Source organism: Mesocricetus auratus, unplaced genomic scaffold (assembly GCF_017639785.1).
Source record: "Mesocricetus auratus isolate SY011 unplaced genomic scaffold, BCM_Maur_2.0 Super-Scaffold_100014, whole genome shotgun sequence".
NCBI lineage: Eukaryota > Metazoa > Chordata > Mammalia > Rodentia > Cricetidae > Mesocricetus > Mesocricetus auratus.
In genome coordinates this window covers 39,290,640-39,306,998 of record NW_024429197.1, presented here as the reverse complement: position 1 = coordinate 39,306,998, position 16,359 = coordinate 39,290,640, and the positions used below count along the sequence as shown (strand labels likewise).

Genomic DNA, 16,359 nt, shown 5'->3' with positions numbered 1-16,359 from the left:
TACATTATTAGGTCAAGGTATGTGCAGTGACCCTGTCAGGAGAAAGCGCTCACACCTCATGCCATCTGGTGGCTGATGAGAATATGTACAGATCAAATGCTATTTGCTTCTTACAAATTGTGAAATTGAGTAGTCAGAAAAATAATACTTTGGATAAAGTTTTTAAAAGATGCTTCATTTATGGGCACTTTATAGTGGCAAAAAATATTTGTATATGCAACTGAATGCACGCCTAGCAGAAACCCAAGGAGTAGTGAAACTCAGCTTCTTTCCAAAATGCATGATATGTGACAAAGTGCTCAACTGAAGTAAAAAATGCTTTCAAGTGAGTAATTGTATAGGTGTGCCAAAATACTTTAATGTTCTTTAAAGGTTATTATTTTATGCATGAGTGTGCATGCGTGGGTGTGGTGTGCACGTGTACAATGTATAAGTCACATCCCCTGGAGATGGAGTTACAGGTAGTTGTAAATTGCCTGATGTGGGTTATGGGAACCGAACTCTGGTCTTCTGAGAGAGAGAAAAGCTTTTTTAACTTCTGAGCCATCTCTCCAGCCTCCTTTGTGGTGTTTTTGTTGGGGCTGCATGTTAGCTACTTATTGTTGTCAACAGATAAATACCCAAGGAAAGGATGTAAGAAGGAAGGATGGGCTTTGGCTGGCCGTGTGAGGGTATGGGCTATCATGGTGGGGAAGGCATGAGGCGGGAGGCAAGGAGGCCATCACGCTGTGCCCACAGTTAAGGAGCACAGAGTGCTGGCACCCAGTTTATTGTCTCCTTTTTCTTATTTTACTCAGTCCAGGGTCCTAGCCCATGGGGAAGTGCTACACAGTCAAGATGGCTCCTTCTTCCCCAGTCAAATCTCTCTGGAAATCAGACATGCCCATAAGTATGTCTCCTTCATGATTCTAAATCAAGTTAACAATTTAAAGTAGCCATCATGGCAGGGTGAGGGGCTTTCAGGACTCCTGGAGACACACCCCAGGGTAGGCATTGCACCATTAGCAAGCCCTCAACCACTGAGCTAAGTACCCAGCCCCTGGTTTCTTGAGACAAGGCTGGCTTTGAACTAACTTTGTAACCTTTCAAACTCTCTGTCCTCCTGCCTCAGCCTTTTGGGTGTGGAGATTACAAATGTGTACCATCATGCCTACCATCTCTCTGTTTCCAAAAAATGTTTGAAAATGTCTTCCTTATCCTTATATTTCCTGTTTAAAGAGGAAAATAAAAAAAAACAAAAACAGAGTTGGAAATGTGGCTCAGTGGTAGAGTTCCTAGCTTACCACATATAAGAATATTAACGCCATCCTCATTAATTATCCATTCATTAGTTCTTTAGAAATAAAACACAAATTGAGACTTCTATCCGCATCGTTTATTACTCTTCCTGTTATTCCCCTGCTCACTGTCCTCCTCCAGCAATACTTGATTCCTAAGCAATACTCAACTATTTTCTCACTAGTTCATGGAGACTTGAGATTTCTTCTGCTGTCAACCTGGAGTATCTCTCCCAGCAGAGGCTTTTACTGGGATTCTGAGTTAAGTCTTGGCCTGAGCCAAAAGGTAGCCTTTGCTGTATGTGCTTAAGTGTGGAGCCCTGGAACTGTCTGGTTACCACCTCTGGGACCTTGAACATCATAGCTGACTCCCTTTGCTTTAGTTGTATTCACTCAATAACACCTGCCTTCCAAAGAGCTCTTGAGGACTCACTAATTCAACATATGTAAATACTTCTAATGCTGCCTAGCACACAGATACGCCCATAAGGCTTGCCATTGCTAGTTCTGCTTCTGCTCTGGCCCTTGTTCCCATCACAGAAGGGAAACTTTTCTTTGGAAATAGTAGGGGGAAGAGGCAGGCAGATCTTGGCAGGGCTCTTCCCTCTCAGAAAGTGTCACCCTGGTCATAACACAACCTTCCTTACAAAAGCTGTTTTGCATTGAGTTTCCTGAATGATCCCACATATTTAAAGTTTAGCATGTGAACATTCAAGAAACATCCTGAGGAGTGGGAAATATGGGAAGTTTATGCCCCCCAGCATACCAAAGAATGAAAATAATCTCTGGCAGAAATATGTAAAAAATGTAAATTTATCTCAAGTTAGAAAATAACACGTAGCTGACCGCATGTATCTAGTGCCATCATGCCTGCAGTTTGCCTTCTCTCCTCCACCTCTCGTCTGCCTGGCTCAGCATTCCACGAGGGTGACATGGATCCAGCACATACTTCTCCATGTGAAACTGCCCTTTGTGTGCTCCAAGGTCCCAAGCACTCCATCCCCTCTTCTGTAGTATGAAGCTCCTGTCTCTGTCAGCACCCCTGTGTTTCAGATTCGTCTGTTCATGGGCAAGTACCTAGGACAGGGGAATTGGAATAGCTTTGCATTCTCAATGCTTAGTGGAGTGCATAGCATATAGTAGGTACTCAGTCAACTTTGTTGAAAAAAAATGCATGTGTATCTTGCCTCACCATTTACTATTAGAATTGAAGGAAATTAATTTTAGGGAAAAATGAAAGTTAAGGCCCATGATGTAGAGATCTTGGTTCTGTTTGGGGAGTTCTAGGGTATAGTCCATAAACCAGGATTGAAAACTGGAAATATGACTGTCATAAATATTTTATGCAAATTCTAAACTCTTACACGTATTTTGGTTGCTATTAATAGAAACTCATTATCATAATCAGCTCATAAATATTCACCAATCAATCTTGTGATTTGGTGTTCATTTCTAAGGCTTTCTTTTTACACCACTTTGACTGTCATTTGAATATTCATGAATGTCTCATTCCTAAGACACAGGAAAGAAAATGGCTCTAACATCTGATCATTTTACTTACTTTCTCAAGAGAAATAGTGAACATATAAAATCAGAAAATAATGAAGGTCATTCTTTAGAGTGTTTTTGGTCATGTACACTCAAAACTGCCATACACTACAGCAAATAATAGAAACAATCTCTATCCAGGGTCTAAGCTCCAAGAGCTAGCACGTTATCTAAGTTATTAGTTCTGGTGGAGTCTTATTTTCAGTTTATAAAGAATTTGTAAAAGAATGTTGCTCCTGGTGGAGAAACCCACAGAAACAGCTGACCTGAACAAGGGGTTGCTTATGGACCCCAGATTGATAGCTGGGAAACCAGCATAGGACTGTTCCAGACCCCCTGAACAAGGATGTTGGTTTGGAGGTCTGGTTAATTTATGGGGCCTCTGGTAGTGGAACAGTATTTATCCCTAGTCCATGAATGGACTTTGGGAGCCCACTCCACATAGAAGGACACTCTCAGCCTACACACACAGGGGAGGGTCTAAGCCCTGCTCCAAATGATGTGACAGACTTTGAAGATCCCCCATGGAAGGCCTCACCCTCCCTGGGGAGCAGAAAGGGGATGGGATAGGGGGGTCAGTGGGGAGCAGGGTAGGAGGGGAGGGAGAGGGAGCTGGGATTGATATGTAAAAGAAGCTTGTTTCTAATTTACATTAAAAAGATGTAAAAAAGAAAAAAAGACTGTTGCTCCTGTGCCCACAGCAGGTTGTTATAGTCTGAGTCTTTTGTGTTCCCCAAAGACCATGTGTCCTGCTTTTTCTGTCAATTTGATACAAGCTAGAGTTATCTGGGAAAAGAAACCTTAATTTGGAAAAGGCCTGCATCAGATTGCCTGTGGATAAGTCTGTGAGGCATTTTCTTGATAGCTAATTGCTAGAGGAAAGCCCAGCCTATGGTGGTCACCCCAGGTGACCAAGGTGTCACCTTGGGGCAGGTGGTCCTGGGTGGTAGAAGAAAGCAGCTTAGTGAACCATGAGGAACAAGTCAGTGGCATGCTCCTGCATGGCTTCTGCTTCAGTTCCTGTTTTCAGGTCCCAGCCCTGAGTTCCAGCTTTCCTGATGATAGATTGTAACTTGTAACCCAAATAAACCTTCTCTGCAGTTGCTTCTCTGCAAGTTCCATCACAGCAATGGAAAAGCAAGCCAGTAAAGCATGCTAAGGGCTTGGTCTGTGGTCCTGCCAGGAGTTGGTGGGATCTTCAGGAGGTATGGCCTAGTTCAAGGAACTTAGGTCACTGGGGCATGCTTTGGAGAGGGGGACACTGAGACTCAAACCACTTCATTTGGTTTCCAACTACCATGAAATAAGCAGTTTTGTTTCACTGTGAGGTCTCCCCTTGTCAAAGGTTCAAAATGATAGGACCAAGTGACCAAGGACTGAAACCATGATCCACAAAGAAACCTTTTTTTTTTTAAAGTTGACTATCTCAGGTATTTTGTCCCAGTGAAAGAAGCTAAAAGAGAGTTATAGAAAGAACAGGAAGTAGTATGAGAGAATAGTATCCACTCACTAGGTATTTCCCCTCCATCCCTGATGTTCTGTTGGAGTTGACAGGCAGGGCTATCAGTGCGACATACGAAGATATACGTAAGCATCCTGCAAAGCCACAGCTAAGCAGCCCCACAGCCCATCACTTAGCCCGCCCCGTGCACAGCACCAAACCCAGACTCCTTGCCTCCATTTTCAATGGGGTCACCACCTCTGACACTTTTCTCTGATTTACCAGTTTAAAAATATTGGAGGCACCAAGATCAACCAAGTTGTGTTGATAAGCACAAATCTTATTTGAAAATTAAAACAAGTATGTCCTGCTTGGCTACTAGTAGGTCCTTCCCGGAGACTGGAAGTCTCAGTACGTGTGTCCCTCCTGTCTGCTCACAGCCAGGAGCAGATCATGTCCACCTTTAAAGGAGAGGGGTTTGTGTGAGTGCCTCCATATCAGGGTTTACTCTTAAACAGTCTTCCTTTAGACCTTTGAAAAGGAGATGAATACCTGTGCCACGTCAGATAGCAATGTAAAACTTTCTTGTATTTGCAGAGCACACTCCGGACTCAGGAGTCCTGCATTTCGACTTCTGAAGTTAGTGTGTATTATGTTTATATCTGACTTTAACCAGTTGTGGGTTTTTTAAAATCTGTTTGGGTGTATTTAAACCCATAAAACACAAATAATCTTTTTCTTAGAATAGTAATTGCCTTTTCCTCCAGTTACATAGACTTATTTTAATGCATTTCACGTATGTTAGTGCAGTCCTTTCATCGTGATTGGATTTAAACATCCTTCTTATAGGCTTACATAATTACATAGTGAATATATTTTTAAAGGAAATCCAGCCTTTTTTATTCCCCTAAGATTAGACCTTTAGTGCCATCTTGTGTTTAAAGAGAGAATTGGCATCAATGTGGACAAGTGTTCATGTTTTAAAATATAAAGGAAAAAAATATATTCAAGAAAGAAAAAAGTACTTTTAAAAACTGAGTTCTCCCAGGCATAGTAGCACACACATAGAATTCCAGAACTCTGGATGGTGGAGGCAGGAGGGTTAAGAATTCAAGACCAGTATCAGCAACATCATTTATGGGAGTCATCTGCTGTCATATACTATCTCCAAGGACCAAGTGGCAGAACACTTGCCTAGCCCTCCGGAGGCCCTGGGTTTAACCTGTAGTCCACAAACCAAAGAAAGGTGAAAACAGAAATAAACAATTCCTCTCAGGCCAGTACTTTCTCTCTCCTTAGATGCTTTTAGGGACTCGGAACGTCACATGTCATGACGCACCCACTCAACTCTAATCTTCTTTCCTAGTTTACATCTAACACCTGATGGTGTTCGACTATTCCAATGCCTTCCATTTGTCTGTGAGACCTTCCAGGAAATTAGAAAGTATCCACACATTATAAAACTGCAGAAAAGGGTAAAACTAAAATAAGCTTAAGCTTTCTAGGGTTACACATTTAATAGCAGCTGAAATTTAGATTTTGGCCTGCATTGCCACAGACAGGCACCAGGGCAGACACTGAGGCCTGGGGCAGGGCTGGAGCTGAGAGAAGGTGTGATTCAAAACAAGTCATGGCAGAAACAGATCGCAGCTCATTCTCGGACATCTTAGCCTGGCTGTCTCTGGCGTGTGAAGTCACTCTGACTCAGAAGAGAGCTGACACCCTCTTCCCCTCGATGCTCCTTTTGAAAATCTGTGTCTCCAGCTCCTTAAATGTATTTCAGTGGATTCTTGGTTCTTTTCCCTTCCTCTTATGGAGGTAATCGATTTCACCAATTTACTGTGGCTTTGTGGCTGTGGCAGAGATTTGGTGGACCCTGACTTAAACAGGTCTCCTCTGGTGAGCCTGGTGGCAGAGACAGGAGAACTGTCCAGATGTTTTCAGGACAGCTAATCTGGACCACACAGCACAGCAGCAGAAACAAGAGGGGCCCTTCCTCAGCAAGGTGGAAGGTGAGAACCACAGCCCAGAAGTTGACCTCTGACCTGCACATTTGTTCTGTACTTTGTGTATACCGTACCCACAGATGCAGGTGCACGTGTGATAAGTAATTTTAAATCATATTTTCTTTAAGACAGGGCCTTATCAGTAACAAGGGAGAGAGAATGAACATTGGATGGATTTGAGAGGAGTCATGTCTAGCTTCTAGTAAAAGACTGTCCTGGAACCATAAAAATAAATAAATTAAATTAAAAAAAACAAGAAATTTCAAACTGATTGAAAGGTACTGAGTTCCACATCACAACAAAACACAGACATATTTAAAGGAAGATAAGAAAATTCAGAGCCTGACTAATCAAAATTAGTTTTTAGCCTTCCATATTAAACAACCAGTTATGAATATAAGCAGGAGTATGACCCCAGACCAGAAGTAATTAACATTGATGGTACAGTTAGTAGACATGAACCTTAAAGCAGCAATATTCATATCCAATAAAAGATGGCCAACTCAAAACAAACTCAGTAATACATTTGGATATTTTTTGTCTCCCAATGCTTTGTCTGGGCAATTTTTTAAACCTTGGTGGTCTTTGGCTTATGTATTATGAATTCTGATTTTGTGGTTTTATGAGTTTTCTCACTCTGTGTGTATGTGCTTCTAGTGACTTTTCTTTGTTTCGCTCTCTCTATGTTGTTCTATTCTGGTTTGTTTCCTTATTTGCCTGTTTGTTTTCTAAAGAGAGAGGGGAAGGTAAGGAGTTGGATGGGTGGGAAGGTGCGGGGGATCTGGGAGGAGATGAGGGAGGGGAAACCATGGTCAGAATATATTATATGGAAAGAAATCTATTTTAAACTAAAATAAAACCATAAAAATGAAGAGGAAATAAACAGAAGACACATAAAAGAACAGATAATCTATAGATAAAAATAAATCAACATGGTACAAATACAGACTGTGTGGAGCATGGATATAGTAGTACATTCTTGAAATCCCAGCAGTTGGGAATCTAAGGCAGGAGGATCACAAGTTTGAGGCCACGCTGGATTAATAGATCCTGTCTCCAAAAGAGGTATATATACATATATATAATTTATATGTAATATGCTTACATATTATACATTAAACTTTATCAACACACTAAATTATATATAAATGTATACATACAACTTAAAATTAATATCTGCAAACACACCTTCCTATGGGAAGACCAGAAAAATCACTGTAGAGGAAATCTTCAGTGAACTCAAAAGTATAACAATCATGTTCACTTAAGCAACATGTACAGTTCACTTAAGCAACAGGTGCAGAAACGCCTACACCAAGATGACATGAGAATCACGATGTCTTCCATAGTTTCAACATGACACTTCCAAAAGGCATATATATAAAAGACATATATATATATGAAAAGGAGACCTATATACATGCTAACTTAAATATTTTTTAAAGAACACACTCCATGCTCCATGTAAACTCTTAGTAGAGAAGGGAAAAGACCAAAACAAGACTAAAGAGCAAGAGTGAGCCACGGGACCATTATCAGATGAAGCAAGAGGCATGCAATTGGAGAAGAAGGGACAGGAAACTATCAGAAGAAATTGCTAAGGCTTACGAATTTCCAAATTGATGAAAATCTTAAAGACACACACCAAGAAAAATCATCAATCCCAAGAAAAAGAAATATTAAGAAATACCAAAGTCTATCCTAATCAAATGGCTGGAACTCAGGGATGAGGAAAAAATCTAACAGTAGCAAAGGGGGCTGGGATGTGTGACTCAACAGTCAACTACTTGTCTGGCAAAAGTGAGACTCTGCATTTGAACCCTAGCACCACAAAACAACAACAACAACAACAACAACAACAACACACACATACACACACGCACACAGGCACGCACACAAGCTAGCAAAGGTTTGTTTTTTAATTCACACATAGAGAATGAATGAGAACAACCAATAACATCATGTCAGAAAATGTGTAAGTGAAACACAATGAATGACAACCTTTAAGTACTTGAAACTGTTAAACCTGGAATCTATATCCAATAAGCATATCTCTCTGAAATAAAAGTCTCAGACCAATAAATCTAATGAGCACAAGTCTTGAAAGACAATGTCTATTGAGACATAATTAGAGTAGATAGATAGCCTGGCAGTGATGGTACACCCCTTTAATCTCAGCACTCTGGAGGCAGAGCTCTGTAAGTACGAGGCCAGCCTAGTCTACAGAGCGAGTTCCAGGACAGCCAGGGCTACACAGAAAAAGCCTGTCTTGAAAACAAAAAGACAAGGACTTGTGGGGGCAGCGCCCATGATTGGGGGAAAAAGAAAAGAAAAGAAATGGATAGCTGAAATAATTACATATCTGATAAACTGTATCTAGACCTAAAATACCTGTACAAAACACTAAGCACAGGACGGTTTCTGTGGAGAATTTTCTTCACACTTAGGAAAATAACTGAAATATACACAAAATCTTTCAGAGCCAGGTTGGGGAGGAAGAGCTCCCAGCACCTGTCCTAGGGCATTAGCTCCACAAAAGCCAAGTGCATGCAAAGTGGAGCTCAGTGTGTCCCAGGTACATAAATGCTACACTTAAAATAGTTCAAACATGTAACTCTAACAATTATTTTTAAATTAGTCCAAGTGGGCTTTACACCGGAATATAATCTTCATTTAACAGCTAAAATCTCCAAACCATCAAAGAGAAGATGAATGAAGGTTCAAACGACCTTCTCAGTAGTGAAGAGAAATGAATAGGACAGAGCCCGGCGTTGGTGGCACACGCCTTTAATCCCAGCACTCGGGAGGCAGAGGCAGGCAGATCTCTGTGAGTCTGAGACCAGCCTGGTCTATGAGAGCTAGTTCCAGGACAGCCTCCAAAGCCACAAAGAAACCCTGTCTCGAAAAACCAAAAAAAAAAAAAAATAGGACAGAGCTGACCACAGTGGCACTCACCACTTAGGAGACTGAGGCAGGAGGCCAGCCTGGGCTACAGAGTAAGTCTGAAGCCATTCTGACTATACAGTGCATAAAAAATAATCCATATCAAATAAACAAACAAACAAACAGAAGGGCTGGGAGTGTGGAGACCTTCTTCAACTGGATAAAACACATCTGTGAAGAATCAATACAGAAGGGAGAAAGACCAAAAGCCTTGCCACTGTTCTCTGAGAGAAGAAGACATTATTGGTCGCCATTCTTATGCAATGTTTGTTTGGGAGGTGGGCTTCATAGCATTCTAGGATGTGTCACCGCTGAGCCGTCTTGATTTCTATATTGGTTCCACTTTGTCTCCTCTTCATAGAGGTGAGCCTCCTTGTCCATCCCATTCTTCCAGCCCCAGTTCCCCATGTAGTCCGATGTGGCACAAAATGGATACTCCAAGTAAAGGAGCTGTCAGAAGTATTGCATAAATGGGCTACACCTTGAACAAGAATGTCTCTCTGCCTCTTGATTTTGATTAACAACTTTTTTCAAAAGGTGACCGTCCCCAAACTTTTTATGGAAAGTTTCACTTCTGTACTGATCCTTCAGACATCTTCGTAGCTTGACTTAGGCTCTCTGTTGTCTTCACTGTCTTGTTAGTTTCTCCGGAAGTCACGAATTTTTCTGTTCAAACATCTCCCTGATGTAATGGGTTGGATAGAGGTCCCTTTCTCCATTTTTATCCTTCCCTTTTTGCATCTCAGACTAAGACCCTGTTTCAAAGGCAATGTCTGCTTGCCCATCCTTGACGTGAGGGTTTGTACCTAGTTTTATTGCACCTTATTATGCCATGTTCAGTTGATATCCATGAGAGGCCTGCTCTTCTCTGAAGGGAAGTGGAGAAGCAGTGGATCTGGGGGAAAGGGAAAGTTTCGGGGGGAGACTGGGAGAAATGGAGGGAAGGGAAACTCTGATCAGGATGTCTGTATGAGAGAAGAATAAATAAACAGAAAAATAATAAAAGTTAATAAAACAAAAAAATTAAAAACGATGTCTACAAGATATAAATTGTTAAGATGAAGCCACGCTGAACTGGCAGGTGTCCTATCTAAGACTTTGGCCCTGTTAAAAAAGAGTTGGACACTCGTTTTTTACGAGTGGCACATTCCTAAAATCCTAGTGCGCAGGAGGCTGAGGCAGGAATAGGTGGAGTTTGAAATCTCTCTGAACCTTGCTGCAAGAGCAAGAGTAAGGACTCTTGCAAATACACAAAGACACACCTGGGAGGGGCAGCTTTGGAACAGAGTGAAGACAGAAGTTAGAATCTGTAGCTATGAGCCAAGGGATCCAAGGGTTGCTGGGAGCCTTGTTGGAGGAAGCATGTCACTATGGAGGAAGGCTTTGGGGTCTCTTATATGCGCAAGTCATGATCAGTCTCCCAGACCACTTCCTGTTGTCTTCAGATCAAGATGTAAGAACTCTCAGCTCACATGGTCCCCTGGTAAAGGGGAACGGGACAAGAGCTCCTGAACAAATAGAAAGCATGGGGGCAGGGGCGAGGGAGGGAGGATAAAGAGGAGGGAAGAAGAGGAGGAGGGAGAAGAACATGAGGGATTGAGTCAGGAGATGAATAGAGGAGAGCAAGAAAAGAGACATCAATAGAGGGAGCCATTATAGGTTTAAAGAGAAATCTGGCACTAGGGAATTGTACAGATATCCACAGGGATGACACCAACTAGGAATCTAAGCAGTAGTGGAGAGGCTACCTTAAATGCCCTTCCCCTATAATGAGAGTGATGACTACCTTAAATGTCATCCTAGAGCCTTCATCCAGTAGCTGATGGAAGCAGAAGCAGAGATGCACAGCTAAGCACTGGGCCAAACTCCTGGAATCCAGTTGTAGAGAGGGAGGAGTGACCAACAAAGGAGTCAAGACCATGCTGGGAAAACCCACAGAAACAGCTAACCTGAGCAAGTGGGAACTCATGGACCCCAGTCTGACAGCTGGGGAACCAACATAAGATGAAACCAGGCCTCCTGAATGTGGGTGTCAGCTAGGAGCACTGGGAAGTCTATGGGACCTCTGGAAGTGGAACCAGGATGTATCCCTAGTGCACTTTCCCCATGGAGGGATACTCTCTTAGCCTAGATACACAGGGGAGGGCCTAGACCCTGCCCCAAATGACTTGACAGATTTTGATGATCCCTCATGGAAGGCCTCACCCTCCCTAGGGAGTGGATGGGGGTGGTATGGGAGAGTCAGTGGGGGGCATGGGAGGATGGAAGGGAGAAGGAACTGGGATTGATATGTAAAATAAGATTGTTTCTAATTTAAATAAAATTTATTTTTAAAAAGAAGAACTCTCAGCTCCTTCTCCAGCACCATGTCTGCCTGAATGTTGCCTTGCTTCTCACCATGATGATAATGGATTAAGTCTTTGAAATGTAAGCCAGCCACCCCATTTGAATACTTTCCTTTATAAGAGTTGGCATGGTCATGGTATCTCACAGCAATAGAAACCCTAACTAAGATACAACCACAGTCTAAAAATATTAATAAAAAATCTAGAAAAAATAGTTCTTTAAATGCATGTATTCCTAGAAAAAATAATAGTTCTTTAAATGCATGTATTCTTAATGACATACTGGAATTTGGCAGCCTCTATCCCCTTCTTCTCACCCAGAGTGGGACTTGGCCTTTAGTCCAGCACTCATACACTATCCACCATGTCACTCAGTAACTGATTGGGTTATCAATCACCTTGACAGTATCTCAGGAAGCCCCTTTTCCCTTAATGGCAGCCTACAAAGCACATGGATAATGATGTAGTAATTTGGACAAACCAAAGATACTGTAAACTGCTTTCTGGAAGGACAACCCCTGACTTAATCAGCAAAGGAAAACCACACTGAGGTTACTGAAGTTGGATCTTCCATTTGTGAGAAGAGAAAAAGAAATGTGTCTTAGTGTCATTGCCCCTCCCTGCAAAGGTCAGGGTGACAAGACATCAGAGGTATTAAATATATGCATGTGTGTATTTTGTGGGGCCTGGCACTGGCCTTGGTTCTACTCATCCATTGGGGGTCCCAAACACATGTAGTGCAGAGGCAAAGGGGGCATTTTAAGACACCAAGTTTGTGCTCATTTGTCACGGTAGCCCTCGCTTTGCAGCATTCTATTTTTACCTTTGCAATATGGCAGCATGTACCATAGGAATCCCCAGCACAATTGTTTCTCTCACTACTGCTCCTTTGGAAAAGCACATACTAAAATGATGCCATTGTTGGTCAGCACTCAGAATGGCACCATGTCCTAGCCTGTCATTCCCGGCCCATGTTCCACCTTTCTGTTTCATTCAACCTGTTTGGTTTGTCTTCCCTAAATTAATGTATACTTCCCACAGTTCACAGATGCCTTTCCCCCTGTTTTACAGGCTCGGGCTCACTAAGTGTCGGTTTGCTAGAGAAAATAGATCACCAGAACACAGTAGCAATCAGTTCGCCCAAAGGATGGTTGTCGGCCCATCTCCAAGTAAATTGAATTCAGCTTTCTTTCCTTTTATATCTCAGTTATCAATTATAATAGTGAGTTATTGCTCAGGTGAAGTAAGTTTGAGTGCACAAGGCTTAAAAAGTGTGCTGCAGCTGTACCAAAATTAGTTCAACAAACCAATTACGTAGGAATTAAAGACTGTTAAACTGAACTGTTTTTTATACTTTCAAGCTTGCTTTGCATCTTAATCTGTTAATATTTGAAAGGTTAAGGGTAAGTTGCAAACTGTGAAAAAGTAGCCAAAACCAAAATGCTTGGAAACTAACGTGTAGATATATGGTCACTGTTGAAGTTGAAGAGTAGAGTGTTGTCTACCCATGCTTTGTCCGCCACAGCTCACATCTGCTATTGTTACCAGACCTCAAATCTCTTCATCACTTCCCATTTCCTTCAGGGTGAAATTGAGGCTGCTTGGTTTTCCCATAACTGTCTGTCTTTTTCAGTAACACCTCTTACTCTTATCCCTCCATCCCTCCAGCCAGCGGGTCACACTTCCTTATTTTCTGCATTATTTTAATTATTTAGGAAAGTACACAGGTTCTTCATATCCCACTACAAACACACTCTTTCTTTCTTTCTTTCTTTCTTTCTTTCTTTCTTTTTTTTGTTTTGTTTTTTAAGACAAGGTATCTCTGTGTAGCGTTTGGCTGTCCTGGAACTCACACTGTAGACCAGGCTGGCCTCAAACTCACAGAGATCTGCCTGCTTCTGGCCCCCAACTGCTGGGATTAAAGGTGTGCAATTCCACTGCCCAGCTATTACCCCTTCTTAATCTTCAAGTATGTAGGCATCCTTTTCCATCCAATTCAGATATAGGATGAGCATCTCTAATGCAAAAACCTGACACCAGAAATGCTCTAAAACTTCTGAGAGTGAAGATGTTGCCATGTTGTCCCATGCGTAAAATTATTACACACATTGTATAAGTTACCCTTTGGTCATGAGGTGTATATGAAACAAATTGTTTTTAATTATTATTAGTTCCTTGTGAATTTCATAAGTGTGTTCTGATCATATATGCCCTCCTGCAACTATAATGAATTCTGTGTTTAGGTTTGGACCATCAGAAAATATTTCATCATGTGCAGGCAGATATTCCAGAAATCTAAATCACCTTTGGTTTTCTCCATTTCTCACTAGGCATTCTCAGTCCATGCTGACCCCTCTAGAAGTTTCCCAAGAGTTCTCATAGCACCTCTCTCATGGCCATGTCATCCTCTGTATAAAACTGCGACAACACACACTTACAGACTCATAGTTCTTGTGTGCCAGGAATATCTGAGCTGATCCTCTGCTCACACACTTGCACAACCTTGAGGGCGAAACCTGGGAAGAATCTGCCTTCCATCTCAGCAAGGTTGCTGACAGAATGGCTTTTCCTAAAATACAGTACATATATTGTAAACCCTAACCCTAACCCTAACCCTAACCCTATGTAAACATAGGCCAACTGGATGAACTAATGAGTAATGAAAAGGTTTAGAAAAAAGGAAAGAATGAAGGTTTTAAAAGGGAGGAGGGCTGGAGAGACAGCTCAGCAGTTAACAGTTCTTACTGCTCTTAAGGAGGACAGCAGCTCAGGTACCAGCACTCAAGAAGGCCAGCTCACAACCATCTGCAACTCCCCCTCCAGGGGCTCTACTTCCTCTCCTGGCTTCCACAGGCACTGAACACACACACACACACACACACACACACACACACACACATTTTCTATAAAAAAGAATGTTTTAAATGGTTGTATGTTACCATTCAGATAATTTAGCATTAGATCTCATTGATCATCCCACTAAGTTCAATAAATGTCTGTTTTCCCCTTTTCCCACCACAGCTGAAGTTTCTTATGATTCTATGGAAAGTGAATCACGGTCTTATGAACCAGAGCCAGAGTGGAGTAAAGAAAACCAGCCAGAAGAAAGCGAGTCAAATGAGTCCTGGGAAAAGGAAGTGGACAACCTGGTCGCCTGGACCAATGCTCTCGATATAGATTCCTTGGACTATACGAACTAACATTCAAGGGTTTTCAACACCACCCAGTCATCATGCAGCAACCATGGCGGATGTTAGGGCACGGCTTCTGCTCTCTACCCCTGTCGGTCTTATCTTTCTGCAAGCACAAAATACAAGTATGAATCAGAGAACTGCTTGCTCTGGGTTCTTCAGACTCTGTTCTTGCTTGGAACTAAGTGAGTCAAAATCAGGTTCTCACTGCAGCATCTGTCAATGCTGCTTTTCATATCCCCACAACCCACAGGGCAACACGTGGTATGGGATTAGGGAAAATGCTGAAGGAGAAAAGAATGGAAAAGCCTTTCAGAGACTGCACATAACCCAAGTACAGGCAGCTGTGATTTCACCCGGACCTGCCTAGGTTCTCGGGTCCTCTGTAATCAAGGGAAGAGATGCCACCATCCACTCTTCAGTTTTCCTAGACCTCCACCAGCCATCCCTCATATCTATCCTTTGTTCTCTGTCACTTTACTGTCTCAGCTTGTACATGCCGTGGCTCTTCTATAACAAAACACATTCCTGCCATGGCCTGCAGCCCTCTTCCCCTCCACACGCTGTCCAAATCAGATTTGTCAATGGCATTTGTCACTACACTTACTATTCCTTTAGTTGTCACATTTGGACATGCTGCACAGTAGAACCTATCCTCTAACTATAATCTAAACTTGTTGAGATTACCAAAGAATGGAATTCTACATAAGCCTGGTCATGCTTATGGAGCCTCCAGCTTCTCCCTTTCTTAAAGGATTGTTTTTGTTTTGTTTGGTTGGTTTTTGCCTGTAATCAGCACACGCACGTGTGTGTGTGTGTGTGTGTGTGTGTGTGTGTGTGTGTGTGTGTGTGTGTGTGTGTGTGTGTGTGCAGTCCCCAAGGAGGCCAGAGGGAGCTGGAGTTAGAACCTGCCGGGTGTGGGTGATGGAAACTATTTTCATGCCGTTTGCATGAGCAGTATGTACTCTTAACCACTGAGCACTGTCTAGCCCCTGGACTATGCCTTTCAAAGCAATGCTTATTGCCATGCCCTCACCAGCACATATCCATGCATGCATGTAAGTCCAACTCTGGGTCTAGTTATCAGGCAGTCTATTTCTATGAAATAAAAAACCACTCTACAGCATGGCTTCTGATCATGTGCTACACTTCCCTGGTTAACTAACTGCCCCAAGTCTGCCTGAGACAGTTCAGACAGTAAGGCCTCAACTGATCACAAACTCTGACACCTTTGCTGTCCACCTATTCTCCTCACCCAACCCCCAACCAGGGTTACAAAATTTTCCTCCTTCAACAGCTGCCACATCCAGCAGAGAGCCACGTCACAAAACACATCTGGATCGGGACCACTAAGAGTTCTTTTTTTGGGGGGGGTTCAAGACAGGGTTTCTCTGTGGCTTTGGAGGCTGTCCTGGAACTAGCTCTTATAGACCAGACTGGTCTCTGAACTCACAGAGATCCCTCTGCCTCTGCCTCCCAAGTGCTGGGATTAAAGGCGTGCACCACCACCCAGACACTAAGAGTTCTCACACACCTGATGAGAACTATTACAAATGACTTATCCTGCACCTCTGTGATGTAGGATGTAGAGGAAGATGCCTTTGGTGA

At 42.4% G+C, this 16,359-nt stretch overlaps 1 protein-coding gene across 3 annotated transcripts in view; it reads left to right on the top strand.

Annotated features, from left to right (window-relative positions):
• Ube2u (ubiquitin conjugating enzyme E2 U) overlaps positions 1-14,888 on the top strand; it is a 59,366-nt gene extending 44,478 nt beyond the window's left edge. For 2 of the 3 annotated variants that reach the window (XM_040757110.1, XM_040757109.1), the window contains 2 exons: positions 12,632-12,729; positions 14,582-14,888. In XM_040757110.1, coding sequence (XP_040613044.1) covers positions 12,632-12,729; positions 14,582-14,737 — 254 coding nt within the window. In that variant the 3' untranslated portion in view covers positions 14,738-14,888. The remainder of the gene's footprint in view (positions 1-12,631; positions 12,730-14,581) is intronic. The other variant, XM_040757111.1, reaches the window with a different exon arrangement.
• The last annotated feature ends 1,471 nt before the right edge of the window (positions 14,889-16,359 follow it).